Source organism: Diceros bicornis, chromosome 16 (assembly GCF_020826845.1).
Source record: "Diceros bicornis minor isolate mBicDic1 chromosome 16, mDicBic1.mat.cur, whole genome shotgun sequence".
NCBI classification, from domain to species: domain Eukaryota; kingdom Metazoa; phylum Chordata; class Mammalia; order Perissodactyla; family Rhinocerotidae; genus Diceros; species Diceros bicornis.
In genome coordinates, this window is record NC_080755.1 from 3778440 (window position 1) to 3803971 (window position 25532).

General features: G+C 39.5%; 1 protein-coding gene across 24 annotated transcripts in view; it reads right to left on the reverse strand.

Annotated features, from left to right (window-relative positions):
• The window catches only part of EPB41L3 (erythrocyte membrane protein band 4.1 like 3), a 236230-nt gene that overhangs the window by 71989 nt on the left and 138709 nt on the right, over positions 1 to 25532 (reverse strand). For all 24 annotated transcript variants that reach the window (XM_058556652.1, XM_058556654.1, XM_058556647.1 and 21 more), the window contains 2 exons: positions 23802 to 23968; positions 9009 to 9206 (listed from right to left, as the gene is read on the reverse strand). In XM_058556652.1, the coding sequence (XP_058412635.1) occupies positions 9009 to 9206; positions 23802 to 23957 (354 nt within the window). In that variant the 5' untranslated portion in view covers positions 23958 to 23968. The remainder of the gene's footprint in view (positions 1 to 9008; positions 9207 to 23801; positions 23969 to 25532) is intronic.

Sequence of the window (25532 nt, forward strand, 5' to 3'; positions counted from 1 at the left end):
TAAACCTACACTGATACATCATTATCACCCAGAGTCCATAGTTTACATTAGGGTTCACTCTTGGTGTGGTACGTTCTTCAGGTTTGGACAAATGTATAACGACACATATCCATCAGTATGGTATCATACAGAATAGTTGCACTGCCCTAGAAATCCTCTGTGCTCTGCCTGTTCATCCCTCCAGCCCTCCTCCTCCTCCCCAACCCCTGGCAACCACTTATCTTTTTACTGTCTCCATAGTTTTGCCTTTTCCAGAATGTCATATAGTTGCAATCATAGTGTGTAGCCCTTCAGACTGGCTTCTTTCACTAGTAACATACATTTAAGGTTCTTCCACGTCTTTTCATGGCTTGATAGCTCATTTCTTTGTAGCTCTGAATAACATCCCACCATCCAGATTTAACACAGTTTATTTATCCATTCACTTACTGAAGGATAAAAGCAAGCTCTAAACAGGATGGAGGCTATGATGCCATTTTTACGTCAAAAAACCACTACTCTCTAGAGTATTTATACTTATATTGTTATACACAAAGCCTAGAAGGATATACTTTATGCTTTATGGGATGGAAGTTCCATAAAGTTAGGGAACCTTTCAAATTTGCCAGCCACTTTTGGCCAATAGGGTTCCTGGCACCTGTAAACACTTAACATTCCCTCCCTGTACCACTCTCAACAACCCAGTGAGCTCAGGTTACAGATGAGAAGACTGAGGACTGCAGGGGAAGAATAACTTACAAACAAATGGCAAAGCCAAGATGCCACCAGGCTAGTGCTGCTATGACATACTGCCTCCCAACATTCAATATTCTTAAGCCCCAAATTCAATTTTTTATAGAGTCAATTGGGAAGACTTACTCTACTGTACAACTGTTCTCCAGTCTCATCTGATTCATGATACTTCCATAGATATTCAGATCTTCAATTGTTATGGTATCTATATATTATGAGTTTCGTAAACACATTTTTAAAAGTCTGGGTGTGAACGATCCTTTTAACCGAAATACTAAATGTAGGTTCCACTAATGGGTGAATGGATTCAAAGTAAAATCAGAGTTCAACGTTTCCAGTATACTGTGTTTAAGGAACCTAAATATTGCGAGTAGTGCAGCATAAAAACTGACAGGGCAAACTTCTTAGCGGAAGTCCCCAGCTATTTAAGAAAGTTAAAGTTTGTCAAAGCTGAATCTAATTGCTAAACTAATTTAGAATTTAAAAATGGCCCTCTGTTTATTGGAGCGACTTGTACTAAACACTCTGAGCATATCTGTCTGATATGGAAACCTCGAGAAAATGAGTAAATACAAGAAAAACATCAAACTAGAATGATTAACAATACCTTTTCCATGTACTGATAGCCCCAAATGAAGCTTGCATTGAAAGCTAACTACATTATTTGCCTTGAAATGAGTGCCAAAGCTATCCACTATAGTTTATTAATCTATTACCAATAATTCTTAGCCATGGCATATGTGCTACTAACAAAAAAAAAAACAGGAAAGGAAGCTATTCAATTTCACTATGTAACATTTCAGCAGAGTTTTTTTCTGTCTCTATTTCATCATCATGTTTTCCATCTCCTACTGAATTATTTAATTGCCATATCCAAACAGCAAACAACAGTGGACTGAAATACTACTATGAAAGATTTCCCTTTCTTACTGTGCTATAAAAATTAACAAGATCGTAGGAATAGTAAAACCACAAAAGGAATTCATAAATGCATTTTAATCTCTCTTTTTAAGTTAAAAACGTTTTCAAACCAGGAGGATCACATTCATATTCACCTCTCTTCACACGCCAATCAGACACTGGACCATAAGGCAACTGTGCCAGCCAAATTCTAAAACTAATTACAGCCCGACTGTGTGCACTTTCTTTTTTAGACTGGATCAGACAGGGTGTGTATGCCAGTAGTCATGTGCAAACTAGTTCTTTATAAATATTTTACCATGTCCCTATAATAGGGCACTCCAGTCTTTCGGGAACCCACTTCTACATTTTGTTGAAAACATGTGCGTGCACACACACATCACATAAACACTCTGGGGGACTGAACTGGAGTTCATGTTCTCCTCCAACTAGAAGAATCTGTGAGGTCACAGGTGCTATTATGAGGCCTCAGAATTCAGAGACAAGGTCAAGAGACACCTGCCTCTGCAAGTGACAACACAGCAAAAAGTGACATCAAATTAAAATTCAAGAGACCATCCACTATGTAGAGATCTGCCCAGGTTACTGCCTAGCTATGGAAAGCTTTTCTCCTCTTGTGGCTGATACCATGAGCCTGCTTCCTAAACTTCCTGAAGGGCCACAGTACTGCCATGAAAAGAAAGGCATCAATTTATGCTAACTAAGGGGAGATGAGCTATAATCTTGAAAATTATAACCTGTCTTTTATGGAGGAAATGCTGTAATTATGAAATGAACTGGCAATTTATCAGGAAAATTGGAAAAAAAATCCACCCTATGGTGAAAATTTTCTCCCTGGAAAGGATGGCTAGGTCCCTGGCCCAGCCGAGCCTCCCCACTTTGAGCTGGACTGTGTGATAACAGTAGAAGTCGCTTCAAATCATTCTCCACTAAGGCAAAGAGCTGAGGGGAGCCTTGAACTTTGTTCTAGACACCACTTTGAAGAGCTTCTGTATTATTTTTCTCCAGCTATTTTCCTCATCTTACTCAAAAACATACTGTTTCCAAGTTCTACTCTTCATACAGTACCTTATTTCATGATCGTATAACCAAAACCAAACACTCAGTGACTGCTGTAAGAAATGAGGTTTAAGCAGTTTTGAGAAAAGGACATTCTTTCCCTCAACTTAACCTGTCTCTCTTGGACAGGATCTGCTTGCAACCTCTGGGCCCTCTGGCTTCCAGGGAGGCCTAATTAATCCACTTCTGGCCTAGAGTCAAGCTGCCCCGTTTACTGAAAGGAGAGACCTATCAGAGTGTTTACTGTAGGTGTGCTTCCAGCAGGTTTCAGAGCTTTTCAGCCCCCAGAAGAGGGGAGGCAAGGAGAGAGGAGGAGAAGGGGTTGTGGGAAGAAGGAAAGAAGATGAGAAAGTGAACAGAAGGGACTGACTTTGGTGATCCAGCTTTCTTCTATTTACCCAAAAACTACATACATGACTAAGTAAGAAATTTAGAAAAACTGACCAATTTTGATGTCAAAGCTTACAGAATTACAAATAGAGTATAAATTCAAGAATCTAACTATTATTAAATAATTTGAAAAGCGAATCTTTCTCCTCCTTTGTCTCTTTTCCTCCTACTATTTCACAAGTCCATGCTGGAGGTAAATACTATATTTCAGTTTGCTCCTTCTGCTGCCAAAGACTTTGGATGTTTTCATGCCACACAGTTAAGGGACCTCTGCACCAGAGGGCAGGAGATCTGGGTTCTAGCCCTTCTCTGGTTATATTTCTGGACATATATGCTCTTATTTTTAACCTTAATATTGTTTAGAGTGTTTAACAGACCATGTCTACACTCATGACGGACTATCAGAGTTTATTACTTTTTAAAAATGAAAGCCAGGAGAAAAGATTTAAAAATTTTAGTAAACAGCATTTTTTTCCCCTTAATCAAACCTTAATGAATCAAATCTGAACCCCTTGGGAAGATTTAATACTAACTATGTCAGGTAAATGAGAAGGTGTGTGTTAGCTGTCCTTGTATGTAACTGTTCCTATGGTTGCACCAAAGAATCATTACACACGGAAACCCAGTTAATGAAAGTCTTTCCATCCTCAGCAGTCCCCACGGGCATGGGTCTTCAAGCAGGAAAGCTGCTGCTGCTAGACTGGGCCACTCAGCCACAGCACAGGACAGACGGGACAACACACTAAGACATTCAGTTGAGCAGAGACCCACTGAGAGGTTAAACTGGAATTTACACAATTACACAGAATCAAAAACTATGTAACTTATGCAATTGTTGAATGAACAATACTTGTACTGCTTTGAAAAAAATCCTTATTTTTTATTTTTTACAATGATTATTTCTTGTAATCCATGAAAGGCAATAGGTACTCTAATCAACTTTCTGAATTATGGCAATTCTATCTGCTGTCTAGACAAGAACTTACAAAAGGATTCTAAGGTATTTTAATCATGTAACCTATAGAAGTTGGAAAATTCAGACACTGAATTTGATTTTCCACCAAATCTCAGTAAGTGGAGTACATGAAATAGAAGCATGATTTGGACAGTTAATTGAATCACAGGTAAGACAGAGCATTTGGAAATTTTTTAAACAGTCCCTTCCTAACCATTAGAAGGTGACAAAGGCACATTTAGGACACAGTGCCATGAATTTCCTTACCCTCTCTGGTTCCTTAGAAGCATCTTTTGATGGTATCAAGAAATGCTTGTTGGAGTCAACTCCACTGTTTCCGTGCTTAGTCCAGATTCCAGGCCATCCTGGACGTCCTCAATGGTACTCAGTCATGGAGCCCATTCAACCAGCAGGCCTCTGGAGAGGGCTGAACCTGAGGGGCAGGCTTTTCTGGTTTTATTGTTGCACCTAAGTAGCTCTTTTTTTTTGCTGAAGAAGATTTGCCCTGACCAACTGTTGCCAACCTTCCCCTTTTTGCTTGAGGAAGATTCATCCTGAGTTAACATCTGTGCTAATCTTCCTCTATTTTGTATGTGGGTCACCACCACAGCATGGCCACCAATGAGTGGTGTAGGTCTGCACCCAGGAACCGAACCCGGGCCACCAAAGCAAAGCATGCTGAACTTAACCACTAGGCCATGGGGCCGGCCCTTTAAGTAGCTCTTTTTGATTTGCCCCAATCTAGATACAAATCTTTCTCCAGTGTGGTTGATTCACTGGCATCTCCTGCTGGAGTGCTAGAGCCGTGCAGATCTCCCTGGGTCTCCTAAGCACTAAGTTTCCCTCACTACTGAATCCACCACAGGTAGGGGCTGAGGAGAGCTCATGGAGGTCCCCCCTGCACAGAGAAACAGGGCAGGCCCTTATGAGGAAGCCCCCTGTCACTTCTCCTGTCATACTCTAGACCCATCCACCAATTAGGTTTTTTTGTGGAGAGCAGACAAAATTACACCATAAAATAGCCTAAAAATTTTATATATGCAGCAGCAAACCTATACAGTATTATGAACTATGAACTCAAATTTCAGATCATTTTCCTAAAACCAAATCAGACTAGATTAGAATGGTGCCCACATAACAGAAAACATTACCAACTGGATGGTCATCAGGAAATATGTTGTGTGCTCATCAGTCAGACTCAAAGGAGTCCACCCAACATGGAAGCAACAGGACAAATCAATATGACGAGTGCTATTTCCTCTATTGCTTGTTTTTGGGGTTTTTTTAATTTTTGTTTATTTTGTCTTTTAAAATTTATATTTGGGGGCCAGCCCGGTGGTGCAAGCAATTAAGCCGCGTGCTCCGCTTCAGCGGAACGGGGTTCGCAGGTTTGGATCCCGGGCGTGCACCAATGCACTGCTTGGTAAGCCACGCAGTGGCGGCGTCCCATATAAAGTAGAGGAAGATGGGCACGGTTGTTAGCTCAGGGCCACTCTTCCTCAAGAAAAAAGGGGGAGGATTGGCATCAGATGTTAGCTCAGGGCTAGTCCTCCTCACACACACACAAAAAATTTATGTTCGAAACATAACAGTAACAATGATAGCAACTGGCTACAGGAAGTTGCTTGTGTTCTCTAACAGTCTAATAAAAATAAGGAGGAGGAAATGACATTATTAGTGATTTTGTTGGCATGTACGAAAATCTGGTAGCATGCAAACACTTCCTAAACATATATATCAAATTACTTATAATAAGATCTTTTACTATATTTTCTTACATCTTACTCATAATAAGATCTTTTTATATTTTACATAATCAAGACTAAGTTGGAAAAAAATCACTGAGGAAAAAGTCTCTCAAATGCTACAATGATCTAAGCCTTCTGCTAGAGAAAAATCTGAAATCTGAAAAGGCTAACACCAAAACACTGGGGGTGGGGACTTAATAACTGTTCGGTCATTGCTCCCAGGGAGCAACCACTCCTCTTATCTTGCTTTTCTGGGTTGCTGGGCTTCTCCCACTGCAGCACTGCTGGGCCAGGGGAAATGCTACCTGCGGTTTCAAAAGAAAGGAAGGAGAACCGGGCTGTGCTATTCCACAGTGTGTGTGTGTGTGTGTGTGTGTGTGCGCGCATGTTGGCAGAGGGTCCTTTATAGGGGACTATAAATTCCAATGATGAAGTCACGGCAGAGTTGAGTCATGTTGATTTTGATGGTGAAGTGATGCAGGCATTAAATAAGCCATGGAGAAAAACACGTAGGCATAGGGATTCATTAAAATAAAATGCCTTGGGGCCGGCCCCATAGCGTAGCGGTTAAGTGCGCGCACTCCACTGCTGGCAGCCCGGGTTTGAATCCCGGGTGCACACCGACACACTGCTTGTCAGGCCATGCTGTGGCGGCGTCCCATATAAAGTGGAGGAAGATGGGCACGGATGTTAGCTCAGGGCTGATCTTCCTCACAAAAACAAAAAAAGAACAGAGGAAAATAAAATGCCTTTTTTGATGCCTTGTTAAGTGCAACAAAAGTTACGTCTATTATGATCTCCTGCATTCTGTTCTTAATTCACCTACAACTGCACGTGTTGGGGAGAGGGATTAGGGAAGCAATTCTGCTTTTCCAATTCAGATTGTTGTGTCTCTTCTCACCATGAGTCTTAGGGGCACTAGAAGTTATCTGGTCTGAGACTGCATCCAAGGAACTGCTGGTTTCCATAAATGCACCTACAGTTTCTGCTGGAATCCTACCGGCAGACCATAAATCATCACAAAGTCGACAGCAATAATTTAAAACATTCTTTTTCTGATTATTTAAAAATCTGACTTCCTGTAACTTCCACCTTTGATTTACTTTCTACATGTTAAAAAAAAACAAAATTATGACATTCAATGACCACCTTTCCAGGTAACTGAAAGCAGCTGTCCTGTCTCCTCTAAATCTTATTGTTTCTATATTCAACACATTTCATGGGAAGGTTTCCAGATCGCTCACCATCCTATAACTCTCTGCTGAATAAGCTCAAGTCAGAGTTCACTGCTCTTATGAATATTATTAAACGGCTACCATTTATCAACAATATGCTACATCCCAGAAAATGTTCAAATAAATTATCTGCTTTATTCTTCTCAATAACATCTTTTAGAGGCAAATATTTTCACCCCTATTTTTCTGGTGAGGAAATAGAGGTTCAGAAAGTTTAAGGAAGGTCCTTGAAATCACACAGGTTACAACTGGACAAGTCCGTTTTCACACCCCAGTCTGCAAAGTGTGCATAAAAAAGACACTGCAAATGGGACCTCGGAAGCCCGGGGAACGGGGCGACTTGCTGCCTTTGGTAAACCAAATACTACACAGAAGCTGCCTGTGATGGCACGAGCATTTCGGACAGCTACACCGCATGGCTGGTTTGTGCTGAGCCTGTAATCAACTTCAAGCCAAAGATGAGTTTCAACTGAGCTGTTACTAAGTTTGACCACCTCTTCCTCCAAACCCATCCCTATTTGCACATGATCCTTAAAAACAGAGTGAAGTTTTACCTCCATTCCTGGTAGATGTTATCTTGTTGCTTTGCTTTAGTGTTCCACACTGCCCACTACACGAGAAACCTGGACTCGGACACACAGGCTGACAGTCCCTTTTCAGCTCTGTATCACTTAAAAAACACATTCAGCTGTTTTTCCGTGTTTGAGCACCTTCATCCAAGACTTGGATAAAGACTCAGTTTAGAGGAGAGCAAAGACTGAAAGACATCTTCCCTAGGGCAATGTTTTTCAACCTCTGTTTACCTATTACACCCTGTGCACAGATTTGAATTTTCTGTTCCAAGAAGAGCAGTGAGTGCACGAGTGCATTATGCAAAATATAACAGAAATGATATGGGGGTTGCAGACAAAGAGAGAGCAGAGAGGAATGAATGTGGGACATGGGAAATCAGGTGAGTTTGTGTTGGCTGTGTCATGAGGAAAGAGGAATAGAAACGTGTGACAACCCAGAGACGTACACTGCCGGCCAGAGACTACTACTCTTATAATATTACTGGGAGAGGCTCTCAGCACACCCAGCAGAAGAGGTGAACTGTGTAAGCCTGCGGGGCGAGGGGCTGGTGCACAGGGATGTGTGATGTCCCCGTATAACAAAGGGCAGGGGTTGGAGGCAGGAGGAATGAGCACTTTGAAGGAAAACATTAAAGCTGAAATTGAATTACCTTGCTAAAAGAGCAAACTGCTCCTTCCCAGCTATAGGGAGAAGGTGCCATGGGTGGTGCACACACAGGTCTACTCCTATGGCTTGAGTTCATGCCCTGCATGTATTCTCCATGATACTCGGAGAACTCAGCAATCATCGATCTCCACTGCTAGGGACAGGCTGTGCTGTTCTCACCTATTAACTTGGTCTTGCTAAACATCTCTGACAAAAGTTATTCAACTGCCCCTTCTCAGAGGAATTTTAGTTTTCTTTACAATAAGAACACTTAAGTTGCAATGCTCAACACCACAATGTGCATTTTACAAATTACTCATTCTCTAAGCAAGAAAACGGCATTCACAGTTCAAATTATCCTACTGCTTGCATGTACAGAAATTTACAAGTTTCTACCAATAAACAATTGACTTGGCTATAAATTATCCCAATAGAAAAGGCAAAATTCATTTAAATGATAATTCATAGCCAAGATATTTTTAAAAACTTGATTTTTGGAAAGTGTTAGAGATTTTTTTTTTTTTAAAGAAGATCACAGTTTTCTTTTGATTGTAACATTTTGGGGACATTATAAGTATTTTTATTAATCTGATCCCGTTAGAGATTTTGGAAAAAATTTCGTATTTAGAAACCGAGTCTGAGTCATTTTCCAGAGTTCTGAAACAAATAAAGAGGCACCTTGTGTGTTTTATATCAACATGCCCCAGCTCTCAAGATCAGGGAAGTAAAAGTTGGAAACTCTTCACTTACCTCCACGTCACAGGTATACTCTGATCCATCCAGAAGTACCACTTTGCACTGCATGCTTTTAGGCTTTTTGATGACCTTTAACGGAGATCGAGATAGTTTACTGCTAGATGATTTCTGAGAAAGTTTATCGTCTTCAAATTGCTGATATTCAAGCTGCTTTGCAGCTCCAGTAGCAAACTCCTGCTCCTTGTCGGTGACCTGCGAAGAGCCAATAATGAGCAGTTGTCACTGCAAGACAGGAAATAAAGATTGCATTGCTTGGGCAATAAGAGAACACCAGAAACAGGCTTTCCTATTTCCTAAAGGATGGAGATGTCTGAATTAGGATATTAGAAATGGATGTACATATACAGATATTTATAATGCTAACAGTTTCACCTAAATAACTTTTGCCATCTAAATGTACCAATAGGGCCTATTTCAGTTTGACTCAAGGATTTAATTTAGAAGCACTGAGTTAGCAAATGCCATCAAGACTTCACTAAGCAAAGAAGGATACAAATAGACTCCTGACTTTTTAAAAAGGCATTGGATAGTATAGGTCTTTAAAATAAACCATCTGGATTTTATCTAATGTATTCTATTTTCTTCATTCACTGCATCCTTCTACATTCCATGATTATAACTGTCCCATAAACATACAAGGTATCTTATAGACTTTAAGGCCCAGAAAGCTTCTAAGTATTAATCTTCTTAGTAACTTTACAAGTCTTAAAGTATTTAATTTAGTTCTAAATCAGTTCAATGAATGCAGCAGCACTGAAATTCATCACAAAGTAATCCCCTAAGTCTGCTTCCCCTCATTGTAATGAGCCAGTATAAGAACAGATCAAATCTGCGCAAAAGCTTTAATCTGCTTTCAAATCACAACAGTCTCGTGCAGGCTAGACCCAAGACTGCAGAGGACATCCTGCGTAACAATGAAACTCTCCCTTGAGTCAAGCAGCTTGGAAATCTGTCTGTGCACTGCTGTCCAACTACTCTTTTTCACACCTCTCTTCTATCTATTAAATGACCAGCAACAGTATACTGCAAATTCAACTCATGGGCCAGACTACCATTTCCACTGGTCTGTCAATACACACTGACAGTTCAAAGAAAGGCACATTCTACAGTTCAGTTTAGAGCCCTTGAATAAGCGTGGAATCTCTCTCATGAACACCCCATCATCAAGGTAGCCACAAGCACACAGGCTTGAGAGTCAAGACAGTGCTGACAGCTTATCATTTCAATTTTTCTTTTTTATTAGCCTCTACAATTTTACAACACTCTAATAGAATCAAAAAGTTATTTTCTGGTGTATTTATTTTGCATTTTAGGTATTGATTTCTGTGCTTTTACAATGGCATCTTCTATCTTATTTTCCATCCAGAAGATTACTAATATTGTCCTTTCCTCCACTTCCTTGCCCAGAATTCAAGGCAAAGTCTTGAGAAGTTTTTAAGAATAAAAAGACACCAATTTGCTGAGTGAAGAAACCAAGAAAAAATTGAGCAACCAACCTCAAATGCCAAGAGTTGAGAGAAGGCAAGCCTCAGCTAAAACAAGTAAATAAAAGAAAACGTGCTCTGGCAACCTGGTCCAACTTGTTTTGACTGTTAGTCTTTCCATATCAAAGCATTAAAACAGTAAGTGCAAAAAAGTCACCAAACGCATTAATTTTGGCCTTAAGGTAGTTTAAGAAGTTTGGTAACCTTGGAATTTTATATCAGTAACCATAACATATCTTTGCTAAGTGTTTTCTAATTTACATATGACTTTTGCACTTTTAATTTACATTTTCATCTCATCACAGGCAAAGTCAACAGAAGCTACATTTCTATTTAAATTTTACCTGGAATCAACTTTTTCTATGGATTAGGGAATACAAAATTTCATTTTTCCTCTACTAAGACAAAATTATGTGTATGAGAATAACCTTACTGGGTTACTCACATGTCAACTCCAGAGGCATCTTAAACTATCACTATTCAAAATGAGGCCTCCTTCCTGGAACACTTGAAACACGAACTCATCATTGAGGCTCTTACACACGTTTTTAAAACAACTTTAACAACTCTTGAAGAGCAGACCAAGTAGCTCAAATGAAAAGTCAATCATAGTCATCCAATTCATTACAATTTTAAAATACCAGTGTGGGAGATCAAGCAAGCAGTGAGAATTTTTTTCTCTTTCTAAATTTAGATTGGCAGGAGAAAATATTTGAGAAACTAGTTTCTTGTGCTTTTAGTGATTCTAGTAAATTTGGTAGAATACTCTTGGTTTTGATCTTGATCCCTTTTCCTCCCAGAGTAGTCTCTGTCTTGTTCTGTGTCCTGAGAACTTGCTTTGTGACCAGTGAGAATGTTCTCCTTGGTCCCCACCACAGGGGAGGTGCATTTACCGGAGTGCACCTTGGTGGCCAGTCGAGTAGACTGGGGTTCCGAACTGTCTTTGTCTGGCTGTGCCAAGTTCTTAGGGGAGTTTGTCATAAAGGGCACAGTCCATAAGGGCTTTTGTCGTCTTAATCTTCGTTGCTCATTAGTGCTGGAAAAATCCCATTCCAGTATCGCCTGCCTGGTGTCACAGATTAGCGGGTCTGTGACTGGAAGCGTCCCACACTATTGTGGGAGACCAGAGACACCGTTTTCACTACACCATCCTCACCGCCTGTGCAACGAAGTCTTTACTTTCTCTGAATATCTTTGGGAGTGAATTCTGTGGATCATGGGGGCTACATCATCTGCGCCCTCACCAGGGACGCCTCTTGCATCCATGGGAAAGATTTATTCTAAGTGTGGAAAGTTACCTCCAGGTATTTCCTCAAAAAGGCTTATTGGATTGAGTCACTATTGGAATAAATATACAAATGAAGATCCTATTCGTCAATGGCCAGACAACGGATCCTTTGAATTGGAAAAACTTCTAAATTGGGGGTAAAAAAAAATGTTTTGAGAGCTCTCACACAATTATTTAATTGGTACCTAAGAATTAAGGCCAGAAAAAGAAGGGAAAAATTTGACTAGCCTTAAGACCTGACTCAGGTTACAACTGAATTGAGAACATGTAAAAGTCTAAGTGTTGATAAGATTATAAAGGTTGGAATGTTTGAGCTAATTTTATATAAAGAGATTACGTCAACTTTGCCTGAGTATGTTTTAAAATGTCTGACTGGGAACGTTTCCCTTGCCCAAAATTATAAGACCAAGACCTACTGATAAAAGTCTCAATGAAAACTATGTTTAGAGGTATAAGAGGTGATGAAATTTACATGAAATTTTGTAGAAAAACTGATGTTATTTCTATTACAGAACTGGTTAACAAAAATAGTAACTTAAATGATGGCTAATTTTATCTGATGTCTTATGAAGTCTTGCAGGCAATCTAAATAATTATTGGGAACAAGTAACTAAATAGTTGTGAAAAAGATGAATGTTGGGTGAACTTTAAACGATAATTATGTGTTATGGTGGTTACAGCTTCCAAACTCTTTTTGGTGACTTAAAACTTTAGAGTTTTGCTAAACTTTATGATAAAAATTCATTGAGTGTCTAGATGATTTCCAAATAAGATAAGATATTAGACATCGATTGCTAAATGTACATTTGTCTACTTTTGGCTTTTCATTACAGGAAAACTAAAAGGTATTTTGGGTCTATTGGTAAACGTGCTTTATTAAAAGATTGTACTGTAAAGTAACATATTTCTAGAAATTCTGAAGTGTTTATAAATTTATCAAGCCATCAAATGCTACTGTAAAAAAAGTTTATAATTGTTTACTTAGTTTTTACTTACAAATTAAGGTTTCTAAGGGTTAAAATTTCTAATTAGTATATGTGATTGAAGCTACTAAAAATTAAGAAAAATATGTCTGAGAGAGGCGGAGTCAAGATGGCGGCGTAGGCAGACTCTGAACTCACCTCCTCCGCGGACACAGCCAATTTACAACTACTCGTGGAAAAATTACCCCTGAGACAGAACTGAAAACTGGATAAGAGGAACTCCTGCAACAACGGACAATCCTAGCTGGGGTAGAAGAGGCAGAGACCCCCTTCCGGAGAGGAAAAACGCCGCCTTCACAAGCCGCAGCTTCACGGCCGCCGGGAGCAGCTCACAGGTTCACAGCCTCCCTGGAGGCGTGGGGCCCTGAGCCGGGGGCGCCCCCGCTGTGGGCATTTTGTGGACCCAGCACAATCGAGACCAGCGGCATAATATCTGATTTGCCTGCTACTAAAACACTGGGGAGCACCCCCAGAAAACCCGGTTCACAAAGAAACTAAAACCGGCTCTTAAAGGGCCCGCGCACAAACTCACCCGTTCCAGAAAGCATCCTAAAATCACCAGAAAGAAAGGTGCACAGTGCTTTGGTGACAAGAGACTCACCTAATAGGCCCTGAGTGCATCTCGGTGAGGGGTGAGACCTCTCCAGGGACTGGGACATTGGCGGCGGCCATTGTTGTGGCCTGGTGTGAGCGTGCTGACACAGACGCCATTGGAGTTCTCCCTGAGGCCTGCTAGCCCAGGGTCTGCTCCAACCACTAGAGCACCGATTTAATCCAGCTCAGCCAGGGCAGACAGCCCACCCTAGAGACTGGCCCCACCCAACAACAAGCCCTCAGGCAACGTGTGGGCCTGCATAGATTGGTGACTGGATTCTCTGCAGCCTGGCAACTGAGCAGACTTGAGCGGGCAGGGTGTGCACAAGGAGCGGGTGGAGAGTGTGGGGCGGTGGCGGAGTGTGTGGGGCTCCTGCCGCGGTGAGACTGGGTCCGCTTGGGGAGGTCGGAGCGCTCACACGGGGCAGGACTGTGTTGGCAGTGGTGTGGACCTGTGGGCAACAGGGCTTGTCAGCTGCAGAAGACTTGTGCTTCTCAAAGACCCACATAAGGGGTTTGCCCCACCTTCCAAAGCCTGAAACAATTGGGTGCTCCTGTGCCTGAGGCCAGCCCCACCCAGCTGCAATCCTCAGAGAGCTGACAAGAGACCTAATAGGCTAGAGGCTTACAGCAATTGTAAAGCCCTGAGCCTAACAACCTGCCACGCTGGGGGCCTACTCAGTTAAAAGAAATACTGCAACACAAATGTGGTATTAGAACTTACAGCCAACCGTGCTGGGGCTCCCCACACCTGATAAAGAGACGGAAGGGCCCACAACAACTACAAGCAGCTGAGCATTACAACAGCTGGCCAGGAGCCTAACTCAGCCTCCCTGGGCGCCTACAGGGAGAGCTAAAAGGCCACAATAGAAGGACACATGTAGCCCACATAGGGGTCACCCCTGGAACATTGAGAACTGAGGGAAGCACACTGGAAGCCTCCTAAGGCATCACTTACATAAGGTCACCTATTCAAGAGCAGGAGACGTAGCTGACCTACCTAATACGTAGAAACAAGCACAGGGAAAGAGGCAAAATGAGGAGGCAAAAGAATACATTCCAAGTAAGGGAACAGGACAAAACCCCAGAAAAGGAACTAAGTGAAACAGAAATGAGCAACCTACCTGACAGAGAGTTCAAACTAAGAGTGTTAAGGATGCTCACTGATCTGGGGAGAAGAATAGATGAACTCAGTGAGAATGTCAACAAAGAAATGGAAGATATAAAAAAGAACCAATCAGAAATGACAAATACAATACTGGAAATGAAAAATTCATTAGAGGGACTCAAAAGCAGAGTAGAGGATACAGAAGAACGGATCTGTGAGCTAGAAGAAAGACTAGAAGAAATTACCCAAGGTGAACAGGTAAAAGAGAAAAGAATTAAAAAGAGTGAGGACAGTCTAAGGGACCTCTGGGACAACATCAAGCGCACTAACATCCGTGTTATAGGTGTCCCAGAAGGAGAAGAGCGAGACAAGGGGGCAGAGAATCTATTTCAAGAAATAATAGATGAAAACTTCCCAAACCTAAGGAAGGAAACAGACATCCAGGTACAGGAAGCACAGAGAGCCCCAAACAAGATAAACCCAAAGAGGCCCACACCAAGACACATCATAATCAAAATGTCCAGAATTAAAGATAAAGAGAGAATCCTAAAAGCCGCAAGAGAATGTCAAGTTACATATAAAGGAAACCCCATAAGGCTATCAGCTGACTTCTCAGCAGAAACCTTACAGGCTAGAAGAGAATGGCACGATATATTTAAAGTGCTAAAAGGAAAAAACTTACAGCCAAGAATACTCTACCCAGCAAGGTTATCATTCAAAATGGAAGGAGAGATCAAAATTTTCCCAGATAAGCAAAAATTAAAGGAGTTTATCACCAAGAAACCAGTGCTACAAGAAATGTTAAAGGGACTGATTTAAGGGGAAAAGAGAAGACCATAAATAGGAAAAATTATCTATTTCCATGATTAGAACGTAATGGATACAAATGTACAAAAAAGAGGTTAGATATGATATCAAAAACATAAGAGGGAAGAGGGGAGTTAAAGAGTACAGCTTTCAGACAGAGGTCAAACTAAAGTGACCATCAATTCTGTATAGAAGAAGTAAGGAACAGAGAAGGACTACTAAAACACTGAGAAAAAAAAAAAAAGTTAAAAAATGGCAGTAAGTACATACTTATCAATAGCTACTTTAAACGTCAATGGACTAAATGCTCCAATTAAAAGGCACAGTGTGGCTGACTGGATAAAAAAACAAGACCCATATATATGCTGCATACAAGAGACACACTTCAGACCTAAAGACACTCACAAACTGAAAGTGAAGGGATGGAAAAAGATACTCCACGCAAATGGCAATGAAAAGAAAGCTGGGGTAGCAGTACTCATATCAGACAAAATAGACTTTAAAACAAAAACTGTAAAAAGAGACAAAGAAGGTCACTACATAATGATCAAGGGAACAATCCAACAAGAGGATATAACACTTGTAAATATCTACGCACCCAATGTAGGTGCACCTAAATATATAAAGCAATTATTAACAGACATAAAAAGAGAAATAGACAGTAACACAATAATAGTAGGGGACTTTAACACTCCACTTACACCAACGGATAGATCATCCAAACAGAAGATCAATAAGGAAACATTGGCCTTAAACGACACAATAGAACAGATGGACCTAGTAGATATATACAGAGCATTCCATCCAAAAACCGAAGAATACACGTTCTTTTCAAATGCACATGGGACATTCTCCAGGATGGATCACATATTAGGCCACAAAACAAGTCTCCATAAATTTAAGAAGATTGAAATAATACCAACCATCTTTTCTGACCACAACGGTATGAAACTAGAAATCAACTATAGGAAGAAAATCAGAAAAGCCACAAATACATGGAGATTAAACAAAATGCTACTGAACAACGACTGGGTTAACGAAGAAATCAAAGAAGAAATCAAAAAATACCTGGAGACAAATGAAAATTAAAATACGACATGCCAGAATTTATGGGATACAGCAAAAGCGGTTCTAAGAGGGAAGTTTATAGCAATACAGGCCTATCTCAACAAACAAGAAAAATCTCAAATAAACAATCTAACAATGCACCTGAAGGAACTGGAAAAAGAAGAACAAACAAAGCCCAAAATCAGTAGAAGAAGGGAAATAATAAAAATCAGAGCAGAAATAAATGAAATAGAGACTAAAAAAACAATAGAAAAAATTAATAAAACCAAGAGCTGGTTCTTTGAAAAGATCAACAAAATAGACAAACCTTTAGCTAGACTCACCAAGAAAAAAAGAAAGAAGGCACAAATAAGTAAAATCAGAAATGAAAGAGGAGAGGTTACAACAGACACCTCAGAAATACAAAAGATTATAAGAGAATACTATGAAAAGCTATATGCCAACCAATTCGACAATCTGGAAGAAATGGATAAATTCTTAGAATCATACAACCTTCCAAAACTGGATCAAGAAGAAGTAGAGAATTTGAATAAACCAATCACCAGTAAGGAGATCGAAACAGTAATCAAAAACCTCCCCAAAAATAAAAGTCCAGGACCAGACAGCTTCCCTGGTGAATTCTACCAAACGTTCAAAGAAGACTTAATACCTATCCTTCTCAAACTCTTCCAAAAAATTGAGGAGGGGGGGAAGCTCCCTAACTCATTCTACGAAGCTCACATTACCCTGATACCAAAACCAGACAAGGACAACACACAAAAAAGAAAATTACAGGCCAATATCACTGATGAACATCGATGCGAAAATCCTCAACAAAATACTAGCAAATCGCATACAACAATACATTAAAAAGATTATACACCATGATCAAGTGGGATTTATTCCAGGTATGCAGGGATGGTTTAACATTCGCAAATCAATCAACGTAATACACCACATTAATAAAATGAAGAAAAAAAATCACATGATCATCTCAATAGATGCAGAGAAAGCATTTGACAAGATACAGCATCCATTTATGATCAAAACTCTGAATAAAATGGGTATAGAAGGAAAGTACCTCAACATAATAAAGACCATATATGAGAAACCCACAGCTAATATCATCCTCAATGGTGAAAAACTGAAAGCTATCCCTCTAAGAACAGGAACCAGACAAGGATGCCCACTGTCACCACTCCTATTTAACATAGTATTGGAAGTCCTAGCCAGAGCAATCAGGCAAGAGAAAGAAATAAAAGGGATCCAAATTGGAAAGGAAGAAGTGAAACTGTCACTATTTGCAGATGACATGATTTTATATACAGAAAACCCTAAAGAATCCACCAGAAAACTTTTAGAAGTAATAAACGAATATGGTAAAGTTGCAGGATACAAAATCAACATACAAAAATCAGTTGCATTTCTGTACACTAACAACGAAGTAGCAGAAAGAGAAATTAAGAATACTATCCCATTTACAATTGCAACAAAAAGAATAAAATACCTAGGACTAAACTTAACCAAAGAAGTGAAAGATCTGTACACCGAAAACTATAAAACATTTCTGAAAGAAATTGAAGAAGACACAAAGAAATGGAAAGATATTCCGTGCTCTTGGATTGGAAGAATTAACATAGTTAAGATGTCCATACTTCCTAAAGCCATCTATAGATTCAATGCAATCCCTATCAAAGTTCCAACAACATTTTTCACAGAAATAGAACAAAGAATCCTAAAATTTATATGGAACAACAAAAGACCCTGAATAGCTAAAGGAATCCTGAGAAAAAAGAACAAAGCTGGAGGTATCACACTCCCTGATTTCAAAATATACTACAAAGCTATAGTAACCAAAACAGCATGGTACTGGCACAAAAACAGACACACAGATCAATGGAATAGAATCGAAAGCCCAGAAATAAACCCACACATCTATGGACAGCTAATCTTTGACAAAGGAGCCAAGAACATACAATGGGGAAAAGAAAGTCTCTTCAACAAATGGTGTTGGGAAAACTGGATAGCCACATGCAAAAAAATGAAAGTAGACCCTACCTTACACCATGCACAAAAATTAACTCCAAATGGATTAAAGACTTGAATGTAAGACCTGAAACCATGAAACTTCTAGAAGAAAACATAGGCAGTACGCTCTTCCACATCGGTCTTAGCAACATCTTTTCAAACACCACATCTGACTGGGCAAGAGAAACAATAGAAAAAATAAACAAATGGGACTACATCAAACTAAAGAGCTTCTGCACAGCAAAGGAAACCATCAACAAAACGAAAAGACAACCTAACAATTGGGAGAAGATATTTGCAAACCATACATCTGATAAGGGCTTAATCTCCAAAATATATAAAGAACTCATGCATCTCAACAACAAAAAAACTACCAACCCAATTAAAAAATGGGCAAAAGACCTGAACAGACATTTCTCCAAAGAAGATATACAGATGGCCAACAGACACATGAAAAGATGTTCAAAATCACTAACTATCAGGGAAATGCAAATCAAAACTACAATGAGATATCACCTCACGCCCGTCAGAATGGCTATAATGAACAAGACAGGAAACAATATGTGTTGGAGAGGATGTGGAGAAAAGGGAACTCTCATACACTGCTGGTGGGAGTGCAAACTGGTGCAGCGACTATGGAAAACAGTATGGAGATTCCTCAAAAAATCAAGGATAGAACTACCATATGATCCAGCTATTCCACTGTTGGGTATTTATCCAAAGAACTTGAAAACACCAATTTGCAAAGGTACATGCACCCCTGTGTTCATTGCAGCGTTATCCACAATAGCCTAGACTTGGAAGCAACCTAAGTGCCCATCAAGGGACGAATGGATAAAGAAGCTGTGGTATATATACACAATGGAATACTACTCAGCCATAAGAAACGATGAAATCCAGGCATTTGTGACAACATGGATGGACATTGAGGGTATAATGCAAAGTGAAATAAGTCAGAGGGAGAAGGTCAAATACCGTATGATTTCCTTCATTAAGTAGTAGATAATAACAATAAACAAACACATAGGGACAGAGATTGGATTGGTGGTTACCAGAGGGGAAGGGGGGAGAGAGGATGGTGAAAGGGATAATTCGGTACATGTGTGTGGTGATGGGTTGTAATTAGTATTTTGGTGGTGAACATGATGTAGTCCATGCAGAAATAGAAGTACAATGATGTACACCTGAAATTTATACAATGTTATAAACCAATGTTACTGCAATAAACAAAAAATTAAAAAAAAAAAAAAGAAAAGAAAAATATGTCTGTGTACAAGGAAAGTAAGATGTATAAAGAAGGTACAAAGAATGGAAATATTTTGTTTGGTTGATTAAGAAAGATAAATTTGTCCTCAAGTACTAGGAGGGAAAAGAAAGACATGGGACAAATTCTGAAGGTAAAAAGGAAGTTATAAAAAGTTTGTGGAAGAGGAATTCTGGAAAAAGAGTTTTATGCATGGTCAAGTTGGCTAAGATTAAAATGAATTTAATCAAGTAAATGAGTTTTAATATCAGAAGTGAGCTGGTACAAAATTAAAATTTGGTCTTCTTTCTCTTAAAATAATAATTTTTCTTGAACTTTTCATCTGAGAGGTTATAAACAGTTTCTTTACCTCTGAGATGTCTTTGTTTTGTTAAAATAATTTTCCGTGTTCAAAAGACTGAGGTCTCTCTATTAACGCTTTTTGGACCATTAATGCTCTGTTTGCTTTGACTTTTTATATTTTTGACAAGGTCCCCAAAATTCATATCTTAAATAAAGTCTTTTTTTACTTTTTTTTTCTTTGAGAATTTTCAAAAGGCCCTGGAACTTCTCAAAGAAATTTGCTCTCTTCCTATAAGGAGGAAGATACTAAACTTATTAGGCTTATTCAGTATGTTAAACTACATGGGAAGCATTATCAGACAAGTGATGATAAACCTGCTTAGGTGGTATTCTGTGGGTAAATGTTATCGATATAGGTGTTTTAAAATTGTATAACATTACTGAAATTCTGATCTGTCCTGGTTATCAGTCATAATTCTGGTTATTATTATTTTAAAGTATTGTATGTCACAAAATTAACCAAATTTCTTTGTCAACTGCCATTTTGATGTCTTGTTTACAGACTTATTTCTTTGCTCTAATGCTTTTGCAAAATATATGTTTCAACTTCAGAAAAATTCATGGGAAGGACTCTGACAGTTACAATGGAGTACAGGCTTCTGATAAACTTTTTGATCATAAAACTGAACTTGGTGAAAAATTACAGAACTCTGGAGAGACTGATGACTTCATGAAGCTGCTAACAAAAAGATCGGGATGAAAAATGGATTACACAGGACTGAATGAACTGATAAGGATGATTATAATTTTTACGATTTTTCATTTGAAGTATTGCTGAATTTTTAATGTTTTGTTTTTTCAGATTTAAGGAAAACCTTTTTTTCTTTTCTCCTGAGCTAGCTATGACTTATAACAATTTGGTAAATGATACCTTTGTAAGTAAAATTAAAATATTTATCTTTTTCTCTCTACCTGATCCCTCCAGAATTTGCAAACTTTTAGTAAGTGAGTTTTGTTGTTTTCATGGCAATATAGTTATTTGCATAAGTTCAATAAGAATCTGTTCTCCTTATAACAGGACACAATTGGAAACACTGGTTATATTACCAAGGCTGTGACTGGAACATCATATTTGCGATATAACCATATAGACTTGGAGGAATGAAAATTGGACTTTATGGAATAAAGCCACGTGGAAATATTGGCCTGGTACCTTATGTTCCAAGCAACACTTACCAGGATAAGTAAAGAATGTCACTTATCTGGCAGGTACAAGGAACCCTGAAATATTTTGGGGGAACCTTGTAAGAGGAATTAACCCAAATCTGTAGGTACTGCAGGCAATGTCTGATGACAAAATCCTTGGCTTGGCTTTCCTGGCCTCAAGAGGCCGCTGAAGTTCAATCTGAGATTTCTTATAAAAAGTTCCAGCAAAGCAGATTTAAAAGAGCTTATATGATCAATTGCTATTCTTGCTGTACTTATGTAAATAATTGGGCCAACTCTATTGGAACTAGACTTATTTTGCAAACTAGTTAGTTTTAATTTGGCTATCTTTGATAAAAATGAGGGTGATTTTAGAGAGAAAAATTATATTTCAGTAAAAACTATAGTATACATTTGCGGATATTAGATCCTAGTTTTGTTAATTATCTTTTGAGGTTTTTGTTTTATATCTGTTGACTGGACTGGATCCTGATTTCTTCTAGTCTCCTAAAATATCTGGCTACAGATGTCCAAACTAACGTTTTTGATTTTTTCCCATCGTTTTCATTTGAAATCACTGAGAACTGAACTTTCCCTTTATCCTGAAGCCTTACAAACTGAAGTCGATGGACTTGATATAAACCTGAGATATTACCCGATGACATCATCAGACATTTTAAACTGCAAAAGATGCTTTGACGCTGACATCTAAAAATCTTCTTAACTGGCTGTCCTCTGAACTCAGAAACTGCTTTACAACTTGCTCCAACCACTAACCTTGTTTTTCTTTTGTTTACATAGAAATGCTTCTATTAAATACTTGATTGCTTGCTTCCACAATATAGGCGTAATCTTGAGAGCCCACCTGCATCACCACCTTCTAAAATAAACTTAATTGAACTGATCTATTATCACGACTAAGAAATGCGTTGAGTGAAATGAAACACATCTACCAACTCAGCTTCTGGACTTTTAAGTTTCAAAAGGACTGAAACTTTTAGTTTCAAAGGCGGGACTGTGGGAGATCAAGATTTGGCCACCCTGAAATATATCTCTTTACCTTGATTGTTTTCTCTGAGGGACATTTGACCTCCCCCACTAACTGCCTAAACAATGTGACATAGTAACTTCTTCCTGGAACAGATCTTCTATCTGATGGCTGTAATATAATGTAAAATAGATGTTACAATAGAAAAGGCACCAACAGGCCCATCTTATTGGAAGTTCTGTCTCTCTTCCAGGAAGTTCATACTCTCCTAGTATGAATCAAATAATTTTAGAGTGGAAGACTCTTAGAAAATTATCTTTTCTAATCTTTTCTATCTTTTCTGATCTTTTCATTTTGTAAAGGAGGAAGCTGAGGCCCAGAAGGCTAGAAGGAGTTCTCTGTGACGAGGAAAACAGCAAGGGGAGGAGACAGCACTAACTTAGGTCTCTCTGCAGCCAGTCACCTTTCCCTCTAATGGCTTAGTGTCATTTCTTTCCTTTTGTTTCAAACATCTGACTATAGAAGATAAAGTATATTTAATCATGTCCGGGTATAGGAACTCTTCCTTCTCTACAGCTGTCCCCCACTTTATTTCATTTCAGCGTTAAGAGGAAAGAATGAAGAAAAGCCAGTCTAGTAGTTTTAAATTTGTGGAGATTTAAAAATAAACAAAATGCTACCACGCTCACTCCTCCACAGAGAAAAGGTAAAGGAAACCACGACAACAGCAGCAGCTCCTTAGTTAACAAGTTGGAATGACAACCCCCAGCTCCCCATCACAAAACATCTTAGATCAGACAGAGTATCTATTTATAGAGCATGAAAATAAACTTCATTCTTAATATTATTTAAAAGCAGAACTTAAAATGCCATGGGAAAATAAATAAAATAATCAGGTTGTAAATATATAGTTTAATGTTATAATGTGTTGTGCCTTCTAGAGAATTTCACTGACATGCTAATTTCATGTCTCTTCTCTCAACATCTTCTAGAATTTCTAGGTTGACACACAGACTTCCCACCTACAAAAGGTCAATCATTTGCAGGGACTCCCTCATTTCCTTACCACAAATGAGTCGGTACTCTAAAACATGTTGATTCCAGGTTTGAAGTTTTAAGTCAAGGAAATGTAAACATGGATTCATTCAAGGTCTAGGTATAAACCATGCTTTATTTTTTGTATGAAAACTTTTAAGAGAAATATTCACATTACACATAACAACTTAAACATGCCTAGGAAATGGTGTTGAAAATATCCGTGTACATACAAGAGGGAGAGAGACCTACCTGAACATCGACTAAAGTGGCTGGCCAGCATTAGGGTCAGAGGGACCCCTGGAAAAATAAACATAGCTCTAACCCCGGGTTTGAGTGAAAATCAGGCACATAATTAAAGCTGTCCTATGGTGTCTAGCCCTCCTGCGAGGTTTTCCAGAGGAAATCAGTAGTCCGCAGTTCAGATTTCAGTGAGTTTAAGTGCTTTCATTAAATGAAGGAGTTACCAAGCAAGGTTGTGGAATGCCATTCACTGAAAGCCTTCAAATAGCATAAATTTTCGTCTGCCCGGCACCAGAAGTGGGGAAGCAGACAACCCCGCCTAGCTCCCTCTCCTGCTAAGAGACCCGGGTCGGAGCGGCCGCTGGAGCGGCTCCGTGGTTTTCCGGGGACGCCCGCAGGCGCAGGGGAGCGCGCCCGCGGCCCGGCTCACCTCCCTCCTCACGGGGGTGCTGTGCGCCGCCGCGGCCGCGAACTGCTCCGGGGCCTGCCGCTGCTCCTCGCCGCCCGGCCCCGGCGCCCCCGCCGCCGCCGGCGCCGCCTCCGCCTCCGGCTTGGCCTCCGAGTCTGAGCCGGATTCAGTCGTCATGGTGGATTGTTCTGCAAGCAGAGAAAGGAAGGACCCATCACTGGTGAGGTTCCTTTCCCTACGCAAGAAAACTAGGATGCTGCACATGAAAGGCTGAAGAGAACCACAATAAAAGATGGAGAAATGCCAACAATCACAACACAATCCACTGCACGCACCTCATGGATGACTTGCCAAATTTACCACAAAGACGGGTGCCCAAGAATGGGTCAAAAGTAACATTTAACTGGAAGTAAAAGTTGACTTGTAATGATTACAGGTTTTATTCCTATTAGATTTTTGCCATAGATGAGTGTAAAACGACATTAATGTTATAATAATTACATAACTTAGATACATTTAATTTCATAAAAATGAATTTGCTGCATCAGTTGAAAATATATTTTAATCTCTGGGCAGGATGACCTAATAATGGAAACGGATATTTTTTCTCATTCTCCTTCCCCTTCCTACCCCAGCAGAGGCCCTGCTCTGCCCCTCCGAACCCCTGAATCTATCCATTCTCTCATCAACAAATGCCTTTCCTCTTTGATTTCTCACGACTCTGTTCGCCCCTTTTGAATTCTCTACCACAACCACAATGGAGGCTTCTTCAGTGATGTGGAAGCAGTCCCATACTGGACAGCCCCGCCCCGCTGGAGGGAAGCCGGCAGCGTCGCTGCTCTCTCCCTCCCAGTTCCTTCTCAGATGCTTCTGCCTGGCTCCCTCCTGTTTCCCTTGAGTGCTGAAAGCCTGTCTGTCTTATATCTCACAAGGAACTCAAACGACAGATCTTAATATATCATAATCTGCTCTTATGTCCTAGAAAAGACCTTCTAAAATATATAACCACCATCTTCTAATAGTTTGCTAGTCAAGACACTTAAGTATTTTGTGCCTCAGCATTGTACCTCAGTTTGCATATCTGCCAAACAAGGGAACTGAACATGATCATACCTAAAGAACTTATTTTCTGCTGTTACTTATTCCCCTACTAATAGACACACCACTATGCTGAAAGCAGTTTTTCGCTCTAAGCAGCAGGAGAGGTGCTATGCCAGTGACTGTCATGTCATTTTAATATCTTATCTTAATGTGGTAAGACTCTCAAAAACAAATATCTCAGATTGTGTATAACTTCCCTTCCTAATTCTAACTTTATGGTAAAAATATCAGGAGCAAAGGGCTAGTGTAATACTTTAAGCAAATGATACACTCATTAGTATAATATAGAATTATGCAAAATGAAACTCCATAGTAAAATCACCATTTAGTTCCCATCTTCACAATCCACGCTGGAGTTAGTTTAATAATTGGAAGAAAAGGGAACATGAACAAATACCAATCTATGTTATAAACTAACTGCTATAGCTGTGCTTTCTGTTTAAGGTTCCTTTTTACAATCACTAGCTATTCTTTCTGTTGAATAAAAGACATATCAACTTGGCATGTGCTCAGTTGCCCACAGTGTATATAAATATCAAGATCAAACACACAATGTCATGATCCAAATAAAACTAACAAATTTTCTTTTTTCTTCTTACATTATATTTTAGATTTTCAAGCACATCTTGAAAGTAAATATTATACTCCCTT